This window comes from Talpa europaea (genome assembly GCF_964194135.1).
Source record: "Talpa europaea genome assembly, chromosome: 1".
Classification (NCBI taxonomy): Eukaryota; Metazoa; Chordata; class Mammalia; order Eulipotyphla; family Talpidae; genus Talpa; species Talpa europaea.
Genome location: NC_140073.1, coordinates 49,897,549 through 49,920,404, shown reverse-complemented (window position 1 = coordinate 49,920,404; position 22,856 = coordinate 49,897,549). Strand labels below are relative to the sequence as shown.

Here is a 22,856-nt window from a genome sequence, read left to right as displayed (position 1 = left end):
TATGTGCCATTCTTACTGGTGTAAGATGGTATCTCATTGTAGTTTTGATTTGTGTTTCCCTGTTTACAAGTGATGCTGAACATTTTTTTCATATGCCTGTTGGCCATTTGCATATCCTTTTTGGAGAAGTTTCTTTTTAGCTCTTTTACCCATTTTTTGACTGGACTATTTACTTTGTTTTTGTTGTGTCTCTTCAGCTCTTTGTAGATTTTTGTGATCAGCCTTTTATCATTAGTGTTGTGTGCAAAAATTTTCTCTCAGTTGGTGGGGTGTCTCTTTGTTTTGGTTACTTTGTCTTTTGCTGTACAGAAGCTCTTTAATTTGATGTAGTCCCAGCTGTTTAACTTTGCCTTCGCTATCACTGCTTTGGGTGATGAGTCTTTAAAGCTGTTACTGAGGTGTATGTCATGTAGTGTTTCACCTATATTTCCTTCTATATATTTTATGGTTTCAGGTCTTATATCTAGTTCTTAATCCATTTGGAGTTGGTTTTTGTGCATGGTGTGAGGTAGTAGTCAAGCTTCATTCTTTGCATGTAGCAACCCAGTTTTCGAAGCACCGTTTATTGAACAAACTTTCTTTGCTCCAGTGCATATTCATTGCTCCTTTGTCAAAAATTAGTTGACTGTAAATCTGTGGGTTTATTTTTGGATTTTCTGTTCGGTTCCATTGGTCCACGTGTCTGTTCTTTTTCCAATACCATGTAGTTTTGATTATTATGGCTTTGTAATATAGTTTGAAATCTAGGTGTGTGATGCCTCCATTCTTTTTTTTTTAGGAGAGCTTTGGCTATTTGGGGTTTTTGGTGGCTCCATATGAGTTTCATCAATATTTGTTCTATTTCTTTGAAGAATGTCATTGAAATTTTTATTGGCATAGCATTGAATCCGTAAATTGCTTTTGGTAGGATGGCCATTTTAATAATGTTAATTCTTCCAATCCAGGAGCAGGGGATGTCTTTCCATTTCTTTGTGTCTTCTTCTATTTCTTTTAATAGTGTTGTATAGTTTTCTTTGTATGGGTCCTTTACCTCTTTTGTTAGGTTTATTTCCAAGTATTTGATTTTTTTGTTTGTTTCAGTAATAAAAGGGATGGTTTTCTTGATTTCTTCTTCAAATTTATTGTTTGTGTATAGGAAGGCTACTGATTTGTGTGTGTTGATTTTGTATCCTGCTACTTTACTAAACTGACTGATTAGTTTGATTGGTTTTTCTGTGGAGTGTTTGGGGTTCTCTATGTATATTATCATATCATCTGCAAATAGTGATAGTTTTTCTTCTTCCTTCCCTATTTGGATTCCTTATATGTCTTTCTCTTGTCTTATTGCTCTGGCTAGGACTGCCAGTATTAGATTGAAAAGCAGTGGTGAGAGTGGACATCCTTGTCTTGTTGCAGACCTTAAAGGAAATGCTTTCAGCTTTTCACCATTAAGAATGATATTGGCTATGGGCTTGTCATATATGGCCGTTATGATGTTAAGGTATGTTCCTTGTATCCTAAGAATTTTACGTTGTCAAAAGCTTTCTCAACATCTATTGATATTATCATATGGTTTTTATGTTTCTTTTTGTTGATGTGTTGGATAACATTGATTGATTTTCGGATGTTGAACCATCCTTGTGTCCCTGGAATGGATCCTACTTGGTTGTGGTAAATTAACTTATGGATACATTGTTGGATTTTGATAGTTAAAATTTTATTGAGGATTTTTGCATCCGTGTTCATTAGAGAGATTGGCCTGCACTTTTCTTTTTTTGGGTTGTCCTTGTTCGGTTTTGGTATTAGTGTAATGTTGGCTTCATAGAACATGTTTGGTATTATCCCTTCCTTCTCAACTTTTTGAAAGAGTTTATGAAGGATAGGCACTAATTCGTTTCTGAATGTTTGGTAGAATTCATTTAAATCCATCTGGTCCTGGGCTTTTGTTTTGGGGGAGGTTTTTGACTACCATTTCAATTTTGTTGCTTGTAATTAGTCTGTTTAGGTGTTCTATTTCTTCTTTATCTAGCTTTGGGTGATTGTAGAGTTGTAGGAATTTGTCCATCTCCTCTAGATTGTTGAGCTTGTTTGCATATAACAAGTAGTTTCTGATTATTCTTTTGATTTCTGCTGTGTCTGTTGTGATTTCTCCTCTTTTATTTGTGAGCCTATTTATTTGTGCTTTCTCCCATTTTTCCTTTGTGAGTCTGGGTAGGGGTTTGTCTATTTTATCTATTTTTTTGAAGAACTAACTTTTGGTTTCATTGATCTTTTGGATTTTTTTTTAATTTCTATTTCATTTATTTCTGCTTTGATTTTTATTGTTTCCTTTCCACTGGTTTTAGGCTTTTTTGTTGTTGTTCTTTTTCTAGTTCTTTAAGATGTGAGATTAGGTTGTTTCTTTGTGTTCTTTCTTGTTTCTTGATGTGAGCCTGTATTGCTGTATATATTCCTCTTATTACTGCTTTTGCTGCATCCCATTCATTTAGGAAATTGGTGTCCTCCTTGTTATTCAACTCAAAGTATTTTTTAATTTCTTCTTTGATCTCCTCATTAGTCCAGTGGTCTTCCAGTAGTGTGGGTTTCAATCTCCATGAGATAGGAGAGTTCCTTGTCTTCTTTTTATGGTTTATTTCTAGTTTGACACCTTCATGGTCAGAGAAGATGATTGGTATGATTTCAATCTTGGTGTATCTTGTTTGTCTTGTGTCCCAGTATGTGATCAATCCTGGAGAATGATCCGTGTGCACTTGAGAAACATGTGTACTCAGGTTTTTTTGGGTCTAATGTTCTATAGATGTCTGTTAAGCCTGTGGGGTTGGATCCTTATTTAGAGCTTTAATGTCCTTACTTATTTTTTGTCTCATTGATCTATCCATTGTTGATAGCGGTGTGTTGAAATCTTCTACTACATATGTGTTTTCTCTGATGTCTGTTTTCAGAGATGATAATAGTTGTCTCATATATTTTGGTGGTCCTTCATTTGGTGAATATATGTTAATGAGTGTTATTTCTTCTTGAAGTATTGTCCCCTTGATTATAATGTAGTGACTATCTAGGTCTCTTTTTACCTTTTTGATTTTGAAATCTGTTTTATCTGATATAAGTATAGCTGTTCCTGCCTTCTTTTTTGGCCCATTTGCTTGTAGGATTGTTTTCCATCCTTTTACTTTGTCTATTTTTATCTTTTGTATCTAATTGTGTTTCCTGAAGACAGCAAAAGGTTAGGTTTTGTTTCTTGATCCAGCCTGCGACTCTGTGTCTTTTTATTAAATAGTTTAGTCCTTTTACATTTAGAGTTAATATTGATATGTTAGCGTCTGTATTTGCCATTTGGTTGTCTTTTCTCTGGTTTTATTTTTTATCTTATTTATTTATTTATTTTGGTCTTGTTTTGTTCTTATTCATCCCTCTGTTGGTTCTGGCTTTAGCACTCCTTGAGTATTTTTTGGAGTGGGGGTTTAGTCGTAATGAAATTCCAGAGTTTCTGTTTGTCTGGGGAGGTTTTTATTCTTTCTCCATAGAGGAAGGAAAGCTTTGCAGGATAGAGTATTCTTGGTTGGCATTTGTTGTCTTGGAGTTTGTTGACTATGTCCCTCCATTCTCTCCTTGCCTGTAGTGTTTCTTTAGAGAAGTCGATGTCAGTCAGATTGGTTTTCCTTTGTATGTTATCTGTTTCTTCCCTTTTGTCAGCTTCATTATTTTTTCCTTCTCTTGGATTCTTGGGAGCTTTACTATTATGTGTCTTGCTGTATTTTTCCTTACATCATAGAAGTTTGGTGTTCTTCTTGCTTCTTGTATGTCTATTTTCAGCTCCTTCTTCATGTTTGGGAAGTCCTCTTCAATTATTTCCTTGAATATTTTCTCTGTTCTATGTCTCTCTCCTCTCCTTCTGGGATTCCTATAACTCTTATATTTCCTTTCCTCATGGAATCAGGTAGTTCCTGAAGTCTTTCTTTATTCTTTTTCCTTTGTACTTCTCTTTCCTTTTCCGTTTTGGTTCTTTTTATTTCTCTGTCTTCAAGAGTACTTATTCATTCTTCCATTTCATCTATTCTGCTTTCACTGCTTTTCCCAGCGTTCTTTAGCTCCTCCATTAATCCTCTGATCTCCTGCATTTCTTTCACTTCCCTCTTTAGGGACTCAATTTCATTCTTCTGATCGTTGATTATTTTTCCCTTATCATTGTTTTCCTTTATGACTTCTGTCAGTTTTTTAATAATGGCAATTTTAAATTCTCTTTCTGGAAGGCTCAGAATTTCTTCTAAGTCCCTGTTGTTGCCATCTGGCGGGTGATTTTCTTTTTGTGGTATATCTTTTCCCTGAGGATTTGCTTGGTTGCTTGTAGTTTTTCTTCTCCCTACTGCTTGTTTTCTAATTTGTCCTATGTGTTGGGACACTGTGTCGCTGGTACTGGCTTGCATCTTTTTGGTGTGCTCTTTCTGGGATGTCAGAAAATGGTGGTCTGATCGAGTTAAATACTGTTATGCAGAAGTACAGTAGGGCAGTGGTGCTATGAATATGTTAATGGTCGCTGTCACAGAAAATCTCCACCTTCTGTATTTGTTTAATTCCAGAGGTATGTCTTGGGGTCCCACAGACTGCCCTGGAGGTGGGGTGGCTGGATCCCCCTCTGGGCTCCGGCTCACTGCCAGGCGGGGCCTGGCTTTTGGGGACCTTCAGCTCACCTCTGGCTGTAGGGGCAGCCCTTTCCCAATTTCACAGTCTTGGTGGGTTCTGGACACAGTGATCCCTGTTCTAGAGTGGCGAGTCAGAAGGGCACCTACCTGTACCCACAGTCTGCCCTAGCGGTGGCTGGATCCCCCTCTGGGCTCTGACTGGTGGCCAGACAGGGCCTGACTTATGGGGTCTTTTCAGCTCACTTGTGGCTGTGGGGGCTGCCCTTTCCCGGTTCCAGGCAGTCTCGGCTGACGCAAGGATCCCTAGTCTAAAATCCGATCGTTAAAAATTTACCTTGTGCTTTACTCTTCTTAAATTTTTCTCCTTTGGTTTCTGTTAATGTTGATGCCTTCGCCTTCTTTCCCCCATCATTTCAGTGTCATTTTTATGTATTCACACACTGAGGAATTCTGAACCCCTGTCTTTCTGATTCCTGTTAATGTGGTTATACTTTCATTTTGGCATGTATGTGTAAGTTTATGTCTATATAATATAAATCAGTATGCTCACAGGACCTAAAGGGAACATATAAGACTAAAAGGAACAACCTAACAGTGATTCTTTTACTTGGTTTTTCTGTTATCTTTTTCCTTGAAACTTTAGTTTTTTCCTGAACATTTGTTTCTGTCTTCTTATTGTTGGAACACAAGAGTGGGCAGGTGGAAATATTTTTAGGGGGGCTTATAATTTACTTTAAAAGTGCTTTAAATATGCACTACTCTGTCAGATGAAGAGATAAAGGGAAGCTGCTGACCTTCCCTCGTGTTCTTAGACAGCAGTACATGTTGATAAACAGTAATAAAAAGTGCCAATTGATTATGAATGATTGTGTGCTTTCAAGACATTTGGGTGATTTAAAATTGAACACCAGCTGTGTGTATCCAGCTATAGAAAACATAATCTTTAATTTCTACAATATTCTGAACTCCTCTGTGCCAAACAGTGCACTGTTTTTGCATAATTATATCCTATTCTGTCTGCAAGTAGTGATTAATAACTAGCAGATAGAAATTTGATCAATAGCATTAACCTCTGTGATACTAAGTAACAACTTTGCCTAAAGCTCCACAGCTAACAAGTAAGTACATCTGGAGTCAAACCCACACATTTGTGATTGAACCCTGCCATCCCACTAACTTGGTGGAGTTAATGTGTGCTGCATTCAGTTATATTAATAAATGAAGGAAATCGTCATTTTGTTCTAAAGCACTATGTAACAAATGCCTTGGAAAACTGACTTTTAAAAACAGTATCTTTTTTTAGCATTTATTTTGTTTTTTCCATTTATTGGCAGGCTTTCCCCTTTAAATATAAAGAGAGGCATCCTCTGGAGTATCTGAGACAATACCCTCACCTTAGATGTAGGACTAATGTCCTGGGTTCTATTTTGAGGGTTCGCAGTGAAGCCACAGCTGCCATTCATTCTTTTTTCAAGGTAAGGCCCTTTGTTTCTAAGTATTCTTTCTTGTGAAGGAGTTGAGTAATTAATTGTGCTCTGGAATATTTTTCTGAAAGTAGTTATATATTATAAGCCCCTTTTATTTTTTCTTTGACTGTAAGTATGCAGTACTCTAGTTACATAAAGACATGAAGGGAAGCTGCCGACCTTCCCTCATGTTTTTAGCAGTACATGTTGATAAACAGTGATAAAAAGTGCCAGTGGATTATGATGATTGTGTGCTTTTTATCACTGGTTTTGAGCAATTTATTATGATGTGCTTTGGTGCAATTTCTCGTGTTTGGAGTTTGTTGAGTTTTCTGGATCTATGTATAGATAAGTTTCATCCAGTTTTCCAGTCATTATTTCTTCAAATATTTTTTCTGTTACCTCCCTTTGAAGACTTCATTACCCATGTATTAGGCTACTGGGTAATATCCTCACTGATGTTCTTTTCTTTCTTTTTTAAAGTTCTTTTCCTCTGTGTGTTTCTGTTGGTTAGTTTCTGTTGCTGTGTCTTACTTACAAGGCCTCATTTATTGTGCATTTTTTTGTTTTACACATTATAGGTTTGGATTGGGCCTTTTAAAAAAAATATCTTCCGTGTCTCTACTTAACTTTTTGAACATGTACATACAATTTTAATCGCTGTTTAATAACTTTCATATCCTTTTCTGATTCTAACATGTCTGTCAATCATGAATCAGCTTTGATTTATTGATTAATCTCATTATGGGTTATGTGTTCCTGCCTCTTTGCATACCTGCTAATCTTTGATTGAATGCCAGACATTATGAATATTACCCTGTTGGGTCCTGGATCTTTATAAAGCTTCTTAAGCTTTGTTCTGGTAAGCAGTTAAGTTACTTGAAAACTGCTTGATCCTGCTGGTTCTTGCTTTTAGGGTTTGTTAAGGTCTGGACCATTGCTCAGTCTAGGACTAATTATTCCCCACTACAGAGGTAAAGCCATCCTAATACTCCACCTATTGCCTGTGAATTACGAATTGTCTCAGTATGACTTATGGAAACAGGCATGTTTTCCAGCCACATGTAAGCACCATGCTCTGTTTCCTCTAATCTCTTTAGGTGGTCTTTCCCTGATGGTTAGTTTCCTCACACACAAGAACTGATCAGTCATCTACCTAAACTCCAATGTGACCCTCTACACATCTCTAGGCTTTTCTGTGTAGCTCTCTCCTCTCTGGCCCACTGTCCTATGAATTCTAGCTTCTTTGGTCTCCTCAGACTCTTAACTCTGTGTCCTTGACTTGGGGCACCCACTTTATTTCCCCTTTTTCATGCATTGGCTTGGGAAATCTCAAAGTAGTGAAAGTGGGCTGCTAGTTAAGTTCACAGGGTTTGTTTTCCCTGTCTCTCAAGGATGGCTGTCTCCGATATTCAGTGGCTGATGAACCATCTTTTCATGTGAATTGAGTATGGTCTTGTTTCGGTTTTTTGTTTGTTTGTCTGTTTTGGTGTTTGGTGGGAGGGTAAATCTGGTTCCTGTTTCTCCATCTTTGTCGTAGACATTTTACAGAGAGTAAGCACTAGTTTAAAAGTTACTGGTATTGATCAAGTAGATTGATATAATAACTAAGGGCATTTTTGTCTCATTTAGCTTTGCTTTCCAGCCTTCTCCCCCACCCAGGAAATTCACAGTGAAATACAGTTCTTAAATTGCTGAGGTTTGGGAGCCCTCCCTGCATGGGAAAGGGAGGGCCCAGAGACATGGAGTGGCCCCGCAGATAAAATTCAGTGTTGTTTCATGTGAGTTAGGAACCCTTCCTATGTGACTTCTCTAGATCAGCTAATTTGCAGAGATTGTATAACAGCTTAGCCTTTCCTTGGCCTGCATCTAAATCCATGAGTCGCAGCCCTGCGCTAGCACATGAAGAGAGTTTTCGCTTTTTGAAAAGTACCTTTTATAATAGCTAATTTCTGGTGAAGCAGCTAAAGAAGATCATGGCTTTAAGACATGCATTTTGAATAAGCAAGGGAAAATAAACCACATTATACAATTTCATCCCATTATAGTTTGAAAGGGTGCATTTACATATGTTCTCATAAAGTTCTTATGCAACTTCCATATGTCTTTTTGGTAGTGCCTGAATCACACAAATAGAAAATTTGTTCAGATCTAAAAAAATTTTTTTGCCCATATGACTTTAACATCTGATCTGTAGGTAAGAGGACCTGCTTTTATTCTGAAACAGCTTTATTGATTTCTGCCACTAGGTGGTGGTATTGACAATCCATTTGACAAGTGGCCTTTATTACTCAAAAATAAGAGAACAAGCTAGGAAATTTTCAAATAAAAAAAGCAAAATAAAGTAAAAATTTTAAGACATTTAAGAGGTTGAAATAACTGGATTTGCAGTACTGTCGCATAATAAGTAGGTAATTTTAGTGCTGTAAATTCACTAATTATAAATCCCTGAAAATTATATTCTTGATACCTCCATCTATCATATTACCCACTTGTGTGTGTGACATAGTGGGATGAATTGCTTAAAGAAATCACTGGAGTACTATAGGAGTACTATAGGAGTACAAACCACCTAATATTTGGTACCATTTCTGTAACTTCTTACTTTAGGTTCCTTAAAAGATGTTAAAACTTAAAATATAAAATTTTCATAAATTTTAAATATATCAATACAAATATAGAGATGTAAGGAAAAATAGAAACTTAAACTGGTAACTTTTAGTTAGGCTTCCTGAAAGATCTAGTTATTTTTTGGTTTGAATTTCAAACATGTTGTGTATAACTCATAAAATTGACATATTTACCACGTCACATAAAGCATGACTATATAGAATGTCCATAGAATAACTGAGTTTCTTGAAAAACTGAAGATTATCTCTTTAGATACCAGTGTTTCCTAATTTATTTCTTTTTTATATAGTAATACTAGTAACCTTTATTACAGCACTTTCCCCAGGGGATGTAGGATGTGTATTCCTATCTCCCTGAAGTCAGGGTGTAAACTGAGTGCTGCAGTCAGATATACAGAGATGAAATTATCAGTAGGAAGAATGTAGCAACATTTTGGAGTTTTTTGTTGTTTTTCTAATTTCCAGCAGAGTGATTCCACACTACATTATATACTTTCCTGGCTTCCTAAATTGTGCCAGTAGAAAAGAGTTTTTCCCTTTCCTGATAAGTGAAGGTTCTTCCTTTTAGTATTTAGTATCACATTTTGCCCTTTTACATATAGCAGTGTCTTCAAAACCTGTGGTCAGGTGGCATATCCGTTGCGCCTGTGAGGAATGACCCCAGATTGCCGTGCCTTTGAGTTCCTGTAACTGCTTTGTTTTTTATCTTCCCTTCCTGTGCCTGCGACTAGCAATTGCTAACATAGATGATTCTGATTAAATAGTGATACCTATTTGGGGGGAGGGATGGACAAGAAAATTATAGTCCATGATTCTTTTAATGATGCGTATGGGCTTTAGTATGAGAATTTTCTAATTTTCAGAAAATTAGAAATCATTGCCTTATAAGATATCTACTCCTAGAATGTGTGTGTCAAAATACGTAGATACTTAGTGATGGTGGGTAGAATTTGAATAATTGGATGAAAGTATATGCTTTATTATTTTCGGCTCCGTCTCTGGTCTTCCTAGCTCTAATCAGGAACCCCTTCACTGTGGGAAGGGTTAAGTGCTGACCCAGAGCCCATTGCAGGCGGCTCCTGACAGTACTCGACCACTCCTTGTTCTTCCTCTCCTCTTTCTCTCTCTATTTTCCTATCCACTTGCTCTTTTTTGGACTTTGTTCTCAGAGCTTCATTATTCTTTTGTACTTTCTCCTTTATAGCTCTTGGTGGTAATTTTGATTTGATACACCTTGTTAGCAGCATTAAGGCTTAAAAAGCTGGTGACAGCTTTTGAAGGAGCTGGCTTTTGTCAACTGTTAAGAATAATTCCCACAACAGTGATTTAAAAAATATATAGTTGTTTTCATAAGATGTACAGTGTTATTTCTTGTGGCAGTTGCCCAGTTCTAACTTTGGCAATTAAGTTTAGCCGTTAAATTTTCTTCTCCCTCCTCCTTCCCCCTTGCCACCCTCATTTCCTTTGGATTTTTCACTTCCTTTCTTTGTTTACTGCACTCATGCATCACAGTTGCCTGCATTCATGTGGAATAAATGATTCATGTCCATAGTACTTGGCTCCTAGGAGATAAAAATTTTATGCAGTAATGTTATCGATTATATTTCACTTGTTCTCTATAATGTGCCCTCTGCACACCTCTAGGCATGTTGCTCCCAGATTAAGTATATATTTAAATACTTTGTGAGACTCTTAATTTATAACTTGAATATTTAATCAGTTTACATCATAAGGCAAGTTGTTGAATGAATACTTTGTATCTCAGCCAGAATACTTGAATTCAACCTTTTTAGGAAGGAAGGGATAAATATGGGAGGCACTGAAGACATTTTACATTCCTCTAAATGACAAGCAGAATTCAGCAGAGATGCATGTGTGTGAGTTTATTGTATTGGGTTCAATACCAAAAATTTTATGTTAAACACAACTTTATTGCAACATCATTCACTTTAGTTTCCTCTACCTCCATCCTGCAACATGTGGGTGAAATAGAGTTTTTTGCCTGCGTCTGTAATCAAAATGAAACTAACATAATCTTGAAGTTGCTGGTTTATTTCACTCCCGCTCGATACATCTTTGTTATTCACTAATGGAAATAATCTCAGACTTTGGAAAGGAAGAATTACAGTTGGGCACCTCAGCAAAGGATGGATTTGCTACTCAGAATCTTCCTGAGACAAAAGCAGTGCACCCCTATGCCTTGTGCAGTATACTGTACCACCATCTATTTTTTAAATTTTTTTTACATCATTTTTCATTTTTTATACAAATTATGCATTTTCATCTTGGTTATAGTCCCCGTAAAATTCCCACCACCCTTGTTTTGATCCTACTCCCTTTTCCCATGCTGTAGTGTATCTTTGGTTTATAGTTGCCTGTTGATTTTGATTTTTACTTTATCATAATTAGTCTTTTTCCTGATCCCTTATTTGGGTCTTCTAAATTCATTACCACCGTCTTAACGACAGACTTCCTAGAAACCATTTTTTTACCAGCCTTTCTCCTTTTTTAGTCATCTGTTAAAATTGAGGGTCTCATTCCAAAATAACTGAACTTCATATTGATCACTTTGTAATCCCTTAGCAATGTGGGCTATATCATTGGGCATTATCCTTGAGAGTGTGTGTGGGGTGGGGGAGGGGGATCACTACCGGTGTGTTAGATAAGTGGGGAAAAGAAATAGCACAGCAGAGAAAGGCTGACTCTGCAACTATGTGACTTACTGCACTTCATAAAATCTCTCTGGGCATCAGTTTCCTTATCTTTGAAGTAAAGAGATATGACTAAATAAGTCTGTTCCTGATGAAAAATTCTTGGGCATAGTAAAACACTCAAATGATCATTCAGTAGTTTTATTTGTGGGGTTAGGGAGAGATTTGATATGGTGTTATGATATAATAAGGTGTATGTTCTTGTAATTTTCATATACAAGCATACTGAAAAAGTGCTGTTGTTTTTTTCCAGGACAGCGGCTTTGTGCATATCCACACTCCAATAATCACGTCCAATGATTGTGAGGGGGCTGGAGAACTTTTTCAAGTTGAAGTAAGTTGTACCTCCCATCTTGGGGGATATATTGCGCTGATAATTTTCATCTGAGGGTCTTGTTTAAATTTAATAAGAATTGTGTGACTCCCTAAAAATGATTAACAATAGACAACAATTCTATAAGTGATCATCCCTTCCCAAAAGAACACTTTATCAGTATAATTTCTGCACTGGCAAAAGGTAGCGCTTTCTGCCTGCCTGTGTCTCTAGCATCATCTTCTCCCTTTCCCAATAAGCCTTTCCTTTTAAAAGTTAAAAGAAAAAGCTGTGTGACTAGGCTGTGACCGGAACATGGAATTTTGTCAATAGTAACACTTAAAAATATATAGGCATATAGCAAATTCAAACTTCTCTGATTTCCTGTCCTACTGGCTGTGTCGCTTACACTGTGCTAAAAAGAGTGAATTTTTCATTTCTTGTTTGCTTTGTATGAAATAGAGATATTTGAGAAGATTAATAAAATTTTAGGACATCTTTTGTGCAAATTCAACCGCCAGTTATATATAATACATTATATATACACATCATATAAATGTATACATATATAAATTATAATTGAATTTATTTTATTATAAATAGAATAATTTATATAAATTAAAATAGAATGGTATACATGTGAGTATTTTCTTTCTCAGAATCTTTTTAAAATATCTTTTTCTTAAGAAATCGATGTTCATGTGTCTCATGAATGCTCTAGTCTCTTCAACAATTAATATTTGAGCTCTTGGGCCTCCCCAGTGGTGCATCGGTTGAGCGCTGGGTTGGGAAGCTGCCCGCAGCCTCTGCAGCAAGGGTGGGGGAGGGGCGGGGAAAGGAAGGACTAGTGTCAAAATAAGGGGGGGGGGGGTGCAATTGTATGGGGAATATAACCAAAATGAAAATGCATACATAGAGCAAAGATGAAAAAAGATATAAGAATTATATAAAATAAAATATTTAAATAAAAAAAAACAAAAAAAGGTGTAAAATGCTAAAAAAAAAAAAAATTTGAGCTCTTAGTATGTGTCACACATTGGCAGCCTGCCCTTGTTGCAAATAATATAATAGTTACCAGTTTTCTTAGTTATAGACATTTGAGAGTTTTCATTTGCTAATTTGATTACTTTTTAAAAATCATTGGCTAGTAGCATAATAGTGGACAGGAAGAGCTAGGTTGGTAACAGGTGTTTTGTGTTTCTTTCATTTATTTTCTGATATCTGTATCTTGAGAAGTGAAAAAAAAAATTTTTATATGCTTTGAGTTATCCCATCGTGAGAAGACCTGTTTACAGGTCTGACTGCTATCTCTGATTCAGTACTTCCTGACTGTCAATAATGAACAAAATATTCACTGGGACAGATTGTCCTGTTATGTTGAAGTCATTATTCAAAATAATAATCAAATACTATTTTTCTTTATACATCGCTTAATGAAATCTTGATGATAGCCTTCTGCAAAATGTAGAATAAAAATGTGTGCTAAACTTTTAAAGCGAGAGGATTTACAGCAAATGATAACAATACGTATATTGTTACAATTTTCTCAAGGAATTTATTTTATTTTCTCCTTCACCTTAATATTCTTCTGAATGTTGAAGTAAAAAAAAAAATTACACTTCTTTATTACATGTTTTTAATCCTTTATTTATTGTTTTGTTGCTCTGCCTATCATTGTAAGTGGATTATTATAATACATTGGTATTATTATTTGCCCTATTTCTCTTTAGCTCTGGTAGTAATTGTCATATATACCTTAGTATTTCATCATTGCAGCATATATATTTGAGTGTTATCACTTCTTATTGTCTTAAGCTCTTAATTAGAATGCATTGTTCATCTCTCACTGACTTTTTTATTGGAAGTCTGTTTTATATGATAAAAGTACAACTGTTCCTTGATTCGTTTGCTTCTAGGATTGTCTTTCAGCCTTAAGTGTGTGCTTGTCTTTGCTGATGAGTTTCTTGTAAACAGTAGAAGGTTGGACTTCGTTTTGAAAGCCTTTCAGTCACTCTACACCTTTTGACTGATGAATTCAGATCATTTACTTAATTAAGTATTGCTCATTGCTATGTTGTCACTTTGGGGTTTATTTGGTTTGGGTTTTCTTTTTTGTCTTTTTCTTTTTTGACATTTTTATGTTTTGTTTGGTTTCATTTCCATTTTCTTATGTGTTACAACTATTGATTTTTGTTTGAAGGCTCTGCTGACGTTAGTGTAGGATGGATTATTTATGTAACTTATTGCACAGTCTGATCTCAGATTTGTTCTGTGGGCCAGTCTGATCCCACATTGTTACTCTCGTCCTCCTTTTTGTTATTTAATTTAGGTGTCTGTTACCACTGAATTTGTTGCTCCCTTGCTTTATGGTAGACCCTTTAGTAGTTTTTTCATACCTGACTTGGTGTTAATAAATTCTTTTAGTTTTTGCTTTTCAGTGAAGGTCCTTACCCTTCTTTTTGTCTTGAGTGTTAATTTTCTAGGGTAAAAGATTTTTGTTGGAAATCTTTTTGAGTACTTTAAATATCTTCTGCCATTCCTTTCTTGCTTGTGGTGCTTCTACTGAAAAATCTGCTGACAGTCTAATTGGCATTCCCTTATAGTTACCCTTTTTTCTTTTGTTGTTTTTAGTATTCTGCTCTTGTCACTGGCTTTCGGCAGTTTTATGATGTGTCTTGAAGTTTGTGTGTCTGTTATCATTTCATTTACAACTGTTTGGGCTTTTTGGATCACAATGTTGGGTCCATTTCCCAGATTGAGATGATTCTTAGCCATTAGTTAAACACATTTTCTATGCCTTTCTCTTTTGCTTCTCTTTCTTGGATCCCCATGATATATAAGAACCCTTTAGTTATCCCAAAGGGCTTTACACTATTTTCACTTTTTATTCTTCTTTCTCTTTGTTGTTCTATTTCTGTTCTCCAACATTGTGCTTTTGATATAACTAATTCTCTTCATTGCTTTTTTTAAATCTGCTGTTAAGGAGTTCTGTTGGTTACAATTTTTTCAGATTTATTAGTTCTGATTGTAACTTTATGAATATCACTAATTTTCTGTCTTTATTCTGTCCCTGTTTTATATCATCCATTGCTTTTTTTTTAGATTTATTTATTTATGCATACAAGAGCTGGGGTACAGGACAGAGATACTGGGGGTGAGAGGATTCACCAGCGACAGAGCGGGGAGCAGAACAGGCAGACTGACAGAAATACACTGCTGAGGGGAGCAGCAGGTGAGTTAGGAGAGGTCTGCTGTGCCATGTGGGTTGCTCCCTGGCTGTCCAGGGATTGAACTCGTGCTTCAGAGGCTGTGGATTGCTTCACAGTGTGGTGCTTAACCCGTTGCGCCACCAGGGAGGCCCTATATCATCCATTGCTTTTTGAGTTCTGTGATCATTGTTAGAACTGTTACTACGAACTTTTCTTCAAGTGTATCACACAGTTCTGCTGGATTGAGACTCCTCTCCAGATTTGTTTGCTCCAGCATTTGGGATAGGGATAGGCTTAGACTGCTGCCTTTGCACTAGTTGAAGTGACTGGAGAACTGGTAATAGAAATGACCCAGGGCAGTAGCACAGAGTTTATGGTTGAGAAAGGGTCACAAACTGGGAGTTGTTATCTTTTCCATTACAGACCTTTATCCTGGCGGTTGGTTTGTGGTTTGCGCATTGTGTTAACAGGTGTTAAACTCTGATTAGTAAAAGTATTCAGTTGTCTCAGTTTTAGCTGAGGGAGGAGGTGTGGCAGGTATTTTGAATATCCAAGTCTCAGGCTGCAATTACTAGCCTCCTCTGAGGAGAAAAAGGTAATCTGACCTGGTTCTCCCCACAGGTTCCCTATTGAGAACTGTTCTGTATTGGGAGCTTCAGGCTCAAAGCATTAACCATTACTTTGCACCCCTGCTCCTATAGTTCTCCAAAGTGCACCCTCTGTCCTGGACACTAACTCTGTGTACCCCCCTATCCTGCATAGTCCAGGGTCGCCAATGTCCTATGTGTGGGTATGTGCAACTATAGGGACATTCCATACAGTAGCCACCCCTCCCTCTCATGGGTTGTACTGCCCTGGTATCCCTGCAAACACAGTTCATTGCAAGTTGTTCTGGGCCTCCCTGGTGGCACAAGGGGCTAAGCACAGCACTATGAAGCTATCCGCACTCTCTGCAGCACGCGTTCCATTCCCGGCCTGCCAGGGAGCTACCCACATGGCACAGCAGACCTCTTTGTCTTGCCCACTGCTCCCCTCAGCAGTGTATTTCAGTTGGTCTGCCTATTCTCTTCCCTGCTCTGTCTCTGGTGAATCCTCTGACACCCTGCACCTCTGGCCTGTACTCCAGTTCTTGTATGAATAAATAAATAAATCTTAAAAAAAAACCCAAAACTTCAAAATAATAAAAGAAAGTTGTTCTTACTCCTTTCTGCTGGACCTTTGCTCCTGAAGTGTGCTGTAGGATTGTCCATTTATCTTTCAGGGAGTGGTTGATTTTGTTCTGCTATAATTGAGTTGTGAGTACATGGCGATGAGCCCAGCATCATCACTCTGCAGCCTTCATGCCAGACTCGCTATAGTCCATTAATCTAAACCTCTGCAAATTAAAAAATAAATGACAGAGAAGGAAAGATATAATTTTAAAAAGCTTTATGAATAAAGAAATTATTAACGACTCAAACAAGCAAAAATATCTGTAACAAGCATAAAAAATAACTGCTTTGCTATCAGGGAAATCCCATAAAGCAGGTCTGAATGAATATAATGTGTGTATTTTGGCCTCTGAACACCATAAGGCAAATTACAAATAAGTATAAATATATAGGAAGAGAGAAATATATTTCTGAAGCTAAACAAATGAGTAGTAGTCTGTATCCCTAGTATTTCAGGGCCAGGAAGAGTAATTTTATATGGTGGAGTTAAACTCATCTGTTTAAAGTGCCAGAAAGAGATGCTTTTGAATTCACTGATCCTAAGCCCCTGCAGTCAGAGTCTCAATAAGATTTGAGCAGTGTGTGGCTTTTATGCTGTGACCTGCTCTTTTTGTTGCTTTTAAAAATGTTCCGCTCCTGAGACTTGATTTCTGCTTCTCCCAGTGCTCTGTCCTTTGAAAGCGAGCTTCCTTATTCCCGCCTTACACACCTCTGTACTGCCAAGTTCCAAGGCATTTCCTCTTGACTGCCTCTGGAGCCATCGGGGTTTGAATCTTGGCACCTCACTTTTAGGAGAAATGGCATTTCATATTTAAGTTCTTCTCCTAATAGTTCTCTTTTATGCTCTGACAACAATGAAGTATCAGTAACTATTTAAAGATAAGGATACAGGGGCCTCCCCGGTGGCACAAGGGGTTAAGGCGCAGCAATATGAAGCTACCTGCAGCCACTGCAGCATGAGTTCGATCCCAGCCAGGGAGCTACCACATGGCGCAGCAGACCTCTCCTGCCTTTCCCTCTGCTCCCCTCAGCAGTGTATTTCAGTCAATCCGCCTGTTTCGTTCCCCGCTCTGTCGCTGGTAAATCCTCTCACCCCCCACACCTCTGGCCTGTACCCCAGCTTTTGTATAAATAAATAAATCTTAAAAAAAATAAAGATAAGGATACATCCTACACCCTCAGGTTTAAGGGCAAAAGTATGAGGTCACCTTGAAATGCACAGTAAGAATATGCACCTATTAAAATGCTATTAAGAAGTAAATGTATGTCTCATCATTTTAGTTTTCTTTTTCCTTATTTCCATTCCTGCTTTAAAATTTTGGATATTTGTTACAATTTGGGAATTACTGAATATATATGTAGAAAGTTGTGTTCAAGGCACTCATTTGTTATTCAGCAGAGATTTGGGTCCATCTGTGTTCAAAATGCTAAAATATAGTTGGGGTTCTGGCCTGTAAAGCTGGTGAGTTGGCAGGGGTTGAGAAAGGAATGCACATGCTTTTCTTCCACTCTTGATGTTATTTATCCTACAGTATGCCCTGATTGTACACATTTCCTTGTCTTAAGGCCCTAGCTGAGCTCCCACTATTATGTTTGGTCTTTACAATTCTGGAGTAAGTAGTTTGTCTCTGAGAATATAAAAGAGATTAAGGGCCAGAATTAAGGATTGTGGCAAAAACTAGGCATTGATAGGGAAAAGATAAAGCAGCTGTGATACTGTTTTAATAATATATTTGTATTCATTCCGACTTTTCGCACAAAGCTCCTAAAACCTGTGGGGTTTTTTTAAGTGATGAGAGCTGTAAGTGTGTCTCCTATTATGTTAATGAGGTAACTTTTAGAAAGCACCTAAAGATGGGGGTCATTTCCAGTGGATCTTACCATTAGAGGGTTGGAACCTTCACTCCCATGCCCCCTGTTGGAGGTGGGGAGTAGAGATGGAGTGCTAAATCAATCACCAGATGAGTTGATCAGTCATACCTAACTAATGAAACCTCCAAAAAATAAAAATTAAAAAAGGACTAGGTTAAGCGAGCTTCTGAAATGGTCAACTCATGGAAATTTGGGGGAGAACGGCATGCCTAAAGAAAGCATAGACACCCATGCCCCTTCACACGTACCCTGACCTAGGCATCTCTTCCATTTGACTGTTCCTTATTATGCCCTTTTATAATAAACTAGTGATTATTAAGCAAAAATGTTTCTCTGAGTTCTGTAAGCTATACAATCTAGCAAATTAATTTAACTTAAGGGGGAGCCTCTTGATTTGTGGCCAGTAGATCAGAAGTACAGGTGACAACCTAGTCTTACAACTGGCTCTGAAGGGTTGGAGTTAGTCTTATAGCACTGATGGACCCTGGTGCTGTCTCTGGGAGGATAGTGTCAGAAGTAAGTCAAATGGTAGGATACCCAGTTGGTGACCAGAGCAGTGTTTATTGTGTGTATGAAGAAGTCCTGCCCATCCGCCACTCCCCAAACCCCCACACTGGAAATTGGTCTCAGAACATCTATTTACTGCTTTCTGTGTACATTTGAAGTTGCAGGGTTACCAATGATGTAGTGTAGAATCTAGAGAAAAATGATGTCAGTGAGGATTGACTTAGTCAAAAAAAAAAATTCAAAATGAATTTGTGACTTGAGTGTATCCTAGGAAAGTGTTCCAGCTAGCAAAAGAAGGTGAGCAGAGTCAGGCCGTTGAAGTGAGCGAGGTTTCCACTCACTCTGGATGGGCAGATTAGGATATTCAAGTTGGTGAGTCATAGGAAATAATATTGAATAACTATAGGAATGAAGAAATGGCGCAGATCTTTTAAAAACAACTTTATTGAGATATATTTTACATGTTATAATTTTTGCTCATTTAAAGTGTGATGTTCCATAGTTTTTAGTATATTCATAGGGTTATCAACTATTACTACAATCTAATTTTAGAATATTTCTATCAACTGAAATTGAAACCAGTGCCCATTAGTGGTCTCTTCCCATTCCTACCCCCAGTGCTCACCAGCCACTAAACTGCTCTGTAGGCTTACCTCTTCTAGAGCTGTTCATGTAAATGGCAGCACACAACATGTGCCCTTGTGTCCAGCCTCTTCTACTTAGCACAGAACTTTTGAGGTTCATCCCTGATGTAGCATATATCAGCACTTCATTCCTTTTTATATCCAGCTAGTATTCATCGTGTAGATATACAACATTTTATTTCTCCATTTAGCAGTTGAACGATAGCCAAAACCTTCAATTTGACTATTATGAATAATGCTGCCATGTACATTTGTGAAAACATTTGGATAGGCATATGATTCATTTCTTTTGAGTGGAATTGCCAGTTCATATGATAACTGTGTTTGATATTTCGAGAACCTGCCAAACCAAAGTGACTACACCATTTTACATTCCTACCAGTAATGTATTAGGGTTCCAAAATCCACAGCATTGTCAACACTTATTATTGCCTGTCTTTTTTTTTTTTTTTTAATTATAGCCACACCAGAGAGTGTGAAGTGGTATCATATTGTGGGTTTGCTTTTTGCATTTTGCTTGTGAATGCTGAAAGTTTGTATGTAAATGTGTAATTCACATTTAAGCTTTTAATTACCATTCAACTTTGCCAAAGTATGACAGATAAATTGTCACACATTATGAGATTAAGTGAGACTAAGAAAATCTAGGAACAGTATTTCATGTAATAGGGTTACTATGCAAGTCTAGAATTTATAACTTTATTTTTTTTTAAGATTTATTTATTTATTTATACAAGCACTGGGTACAGTCAGAAGCACGGGAGGGTGAGAGAATTCACCAGAGCCAGAGCAGGATGCAGAACAGGCAGAAGGGCCGAAGTACACTGCTGAGGGGAGCAGCAGGCAGCAGGAGAGGTCTGCGCGCTATGTGGGACCCTCTCCTGGTGGCTGGGGATCAAACCGGCGCTGCGGAGGCTGCAGGAAGCTTCGCAGCCCAGCGCTCATCCGCCACGCCACCGGAGAGGCCCTAGAATTTATAACTTTAAAGGAAAGAATGAACTGAAAGAGTAAGCCTATTAAACAGAACCCAAGAAAGTGTATAATTTTATATCTGAATCTCATACTGTGGGGAATCAAATGCTGGGAGTCTCATACTGTGTACTAAAGTTTGGCATTATATTGGTTTTTTTTTTAATTATTGGATGAAACATAGATACAGATTTAGGTCATTTACTACATAACCTTTTGTAGTTGTACAATTCAATGCCATTAGTTATACTTCCAGTGTTGTACAGTCTTCATAACTGCTTCCAAAACTTTTTCATTACCCCAGCATAAACTCTATAGCAGACACTCAACATGTATTGATTTCCCTTCCCCCCAGCTGTTAGTAATCTCTAATCTGCTTTTTTGCCTTTATGAATTTTCCTACTCTAGGTATTTCATATAAATGAAATCATGCAATATGTTAGCTTTTGTATCTGGCTTCTGTTACAGCATATATCAGAAATTCACTTCTTTTTTATTGAATAATATTCCATTGTATGGCTATACCACCTTTTGTTTAGCCATTCATTTATTACTGAACATGGATTTGTTTTCACCTTTGGCTTTGGTTAATAATGCTACTATGAGCATTCACATAATATTTTTGTTTGAATACCTGTTTTAATTTTTTTATTTTGAGTATACACTTAGGAGTGGGCCTGTTGGGTCATGTAGTTATTCTCTGCCTAACTTATTGAGGAACTGACAAATTATTTTCCACAGTGACTGCACCAGATTACATTCCCAAATGCATTGTTTCCCCATCAGTGCCTGCCATTTTTTATTTCTTTATTATGATAGCCATCCTCATGAATGTGAAGTATAAATAGGATGTCATTGTGGATTTGATTGGCATTTCCTAATGATTAAAGATGTTGAGCCTCTTTTGTGTGATTATTGGCCATTTGTTTACCTTCCTTGGAGAAATAGCTATTTATAAAGTCCTTTGCCCATTTTTTAATTGGGTTATTTGGTTTTTTATTACTGAATTATAGGAGTCTTTTAATCTAGATACAAGTCTGTCCTTCCTCCCTCCAAAACACCCACAATATAAAGCCTCTGATGTTGCTTGTCAGGGGGTGCAGCCGTAGGTCTGTGTACAGCCACCCTGAGATGGCAGTGATTTTGGCAGCTCTCTTGGGCTTTCTCTTTCCCAACCATACACAACTCTTAACGTTCTTCTCGTTGCAGGGTGATTGCTCTGTTTTTTTCCAACCATGTTCTGGAACATAAATTGCTTCATAGATTGAGCCAGTCAAATTCAGACTCCTTTGAAGAGATACTTCCCAAGGTCAATGGTTGAGATTAATTCTGACCCCAAAAGGACTCTTCCCAGCTGTCTTTCCCCTAGTTTTGCTTCAGAAAACCAGCAGGGTTAAATATAGCATTTATCTGCAATGAATCTGTCAATCTCCCAGTTGCCTTTCACCACAACCACCATTTTCAAGAGTACCCTTAGTTTTGAACTTCACACTCTTACAAAGGAAGTCAGTTCTTTTGGGGAAGAGATTTGGAAGTCTGTTTTATGGGCTACTTCTACCCCTAGGCAAAAATCTCTGAACTAAGATTGAAAGCTGAAGCAGGGACAATGGATACTTCTTTCTCAGTGACCTTCTGAGTAAGGAGGTGAGTGCTCAGTGGAGCTGGTGGCAGCAGCTTCAGATCTAGATCGCCTTTACTTGCCTCTTCCAAGATGGGATCCCCACCTCATCCCTAGTTAGCAATCCCCAGCTGGGGCAAGAGAAGCAGGCCTAGTATTCTAAGCAGTGCCTTGCCCAAGGCAGAGCCTCTAACTCACAAAAAGGGACTAAGAAGAAAAGGGAACCCCCATCTTTTGGCCACACCTGCCTGTAACTTAGCTTCTGCAACAAGTAGCTGTGGGCAAAATGGGAAATGCTGGTGTACTGCCCACTCAGTCCTCTGACTGAGACCTGGAGGTTGAGGGGATCTGTGTCTTTGGTTTTTTCTGTCATGTTGACCTGTGGTCCGTAAGGGAGCAAGAGGGTTGTTCAAACACTACAGATGTATAGATGTTTCTTCATTTGCTCTCTTCCCTTGGGACCAATTCCAGAGATTTTAGATGATAAGTGGTGGAAAGGAGGTATTCTTTTGTTTTTGATTAGAAAACTTTCATTTTCCTGAGGAGTAACTGCAAAACTCCTGATATGATCATGCCAAAAGTGAGGATTAAAAAAAAAAAAAAAAAGACTACGCTGGGCTACTTTTTACCACCGGAACCCTCAGTTCCTCACTTGTAAAATGTGAATAACCCTATGTCTATAAGTTGTAAGGATTAAGCGAAATGACATATGTGAAATTTAAAATTGCTTTTCAAAAATAAAATCTTTAATGTGTAGAAACAGTCTGATCTAAGCAGCAATATTTCTCTGTTGCAAGCTGTTATGCATCTAGAAATGGTAACAAGAAGTTATTGGACTTCAGGATTTGGGAGTTTATGAATTTTTATGGTGTGATTTGTGACACAAATCATTTGGTTTTACTTGATGTTTTTACTCTTTAAGATTCTTTTCTGTTTTCTTTCAAACTTTCAGATGGTCTGTGGGCTAACCCCGGTCAAACCTTGTCTCAAAATAACTCTTCCAACTCCTATTGTATTTGTAGTCAGTTTCTATAGTCTATTTTAACATTCAGTTGTTCTTTAATGCTTTTTCTTTTTTTTTTTTTTT

General features: G+C 37.5%; 1 protein-coding gene across 2 annotated transcripts in view; it reads left to right on the top strand.

Annotated features, from left to right (window-relative positions):
• Positions 1-22,856, top strand: part of NARS2 (asparaginyl-tRNA synthetase 2, mitochondrial) — a gene marked incomplete at both ends in the record, with an annotated part of 128,284 nt that overhangs the window by 9,406 nt on the left and 96,022 nt on the right. For both annotated transcript variants that reach the window (XM_084239352.1, XM_084239351.1), the window contains 2 exons: positions 5,954-6,094; positions 11,680-11,760. In XM_084239352.1, the coding sequence (XP_084095478.1) occupies positions 5,954-6,094; positions 11,680-11,760 (222 nt within the window). The remainder of the gene's footprint in view (positions 1-5,953; positions 6,095-11,679; positions 11,761-22,856) is intronic.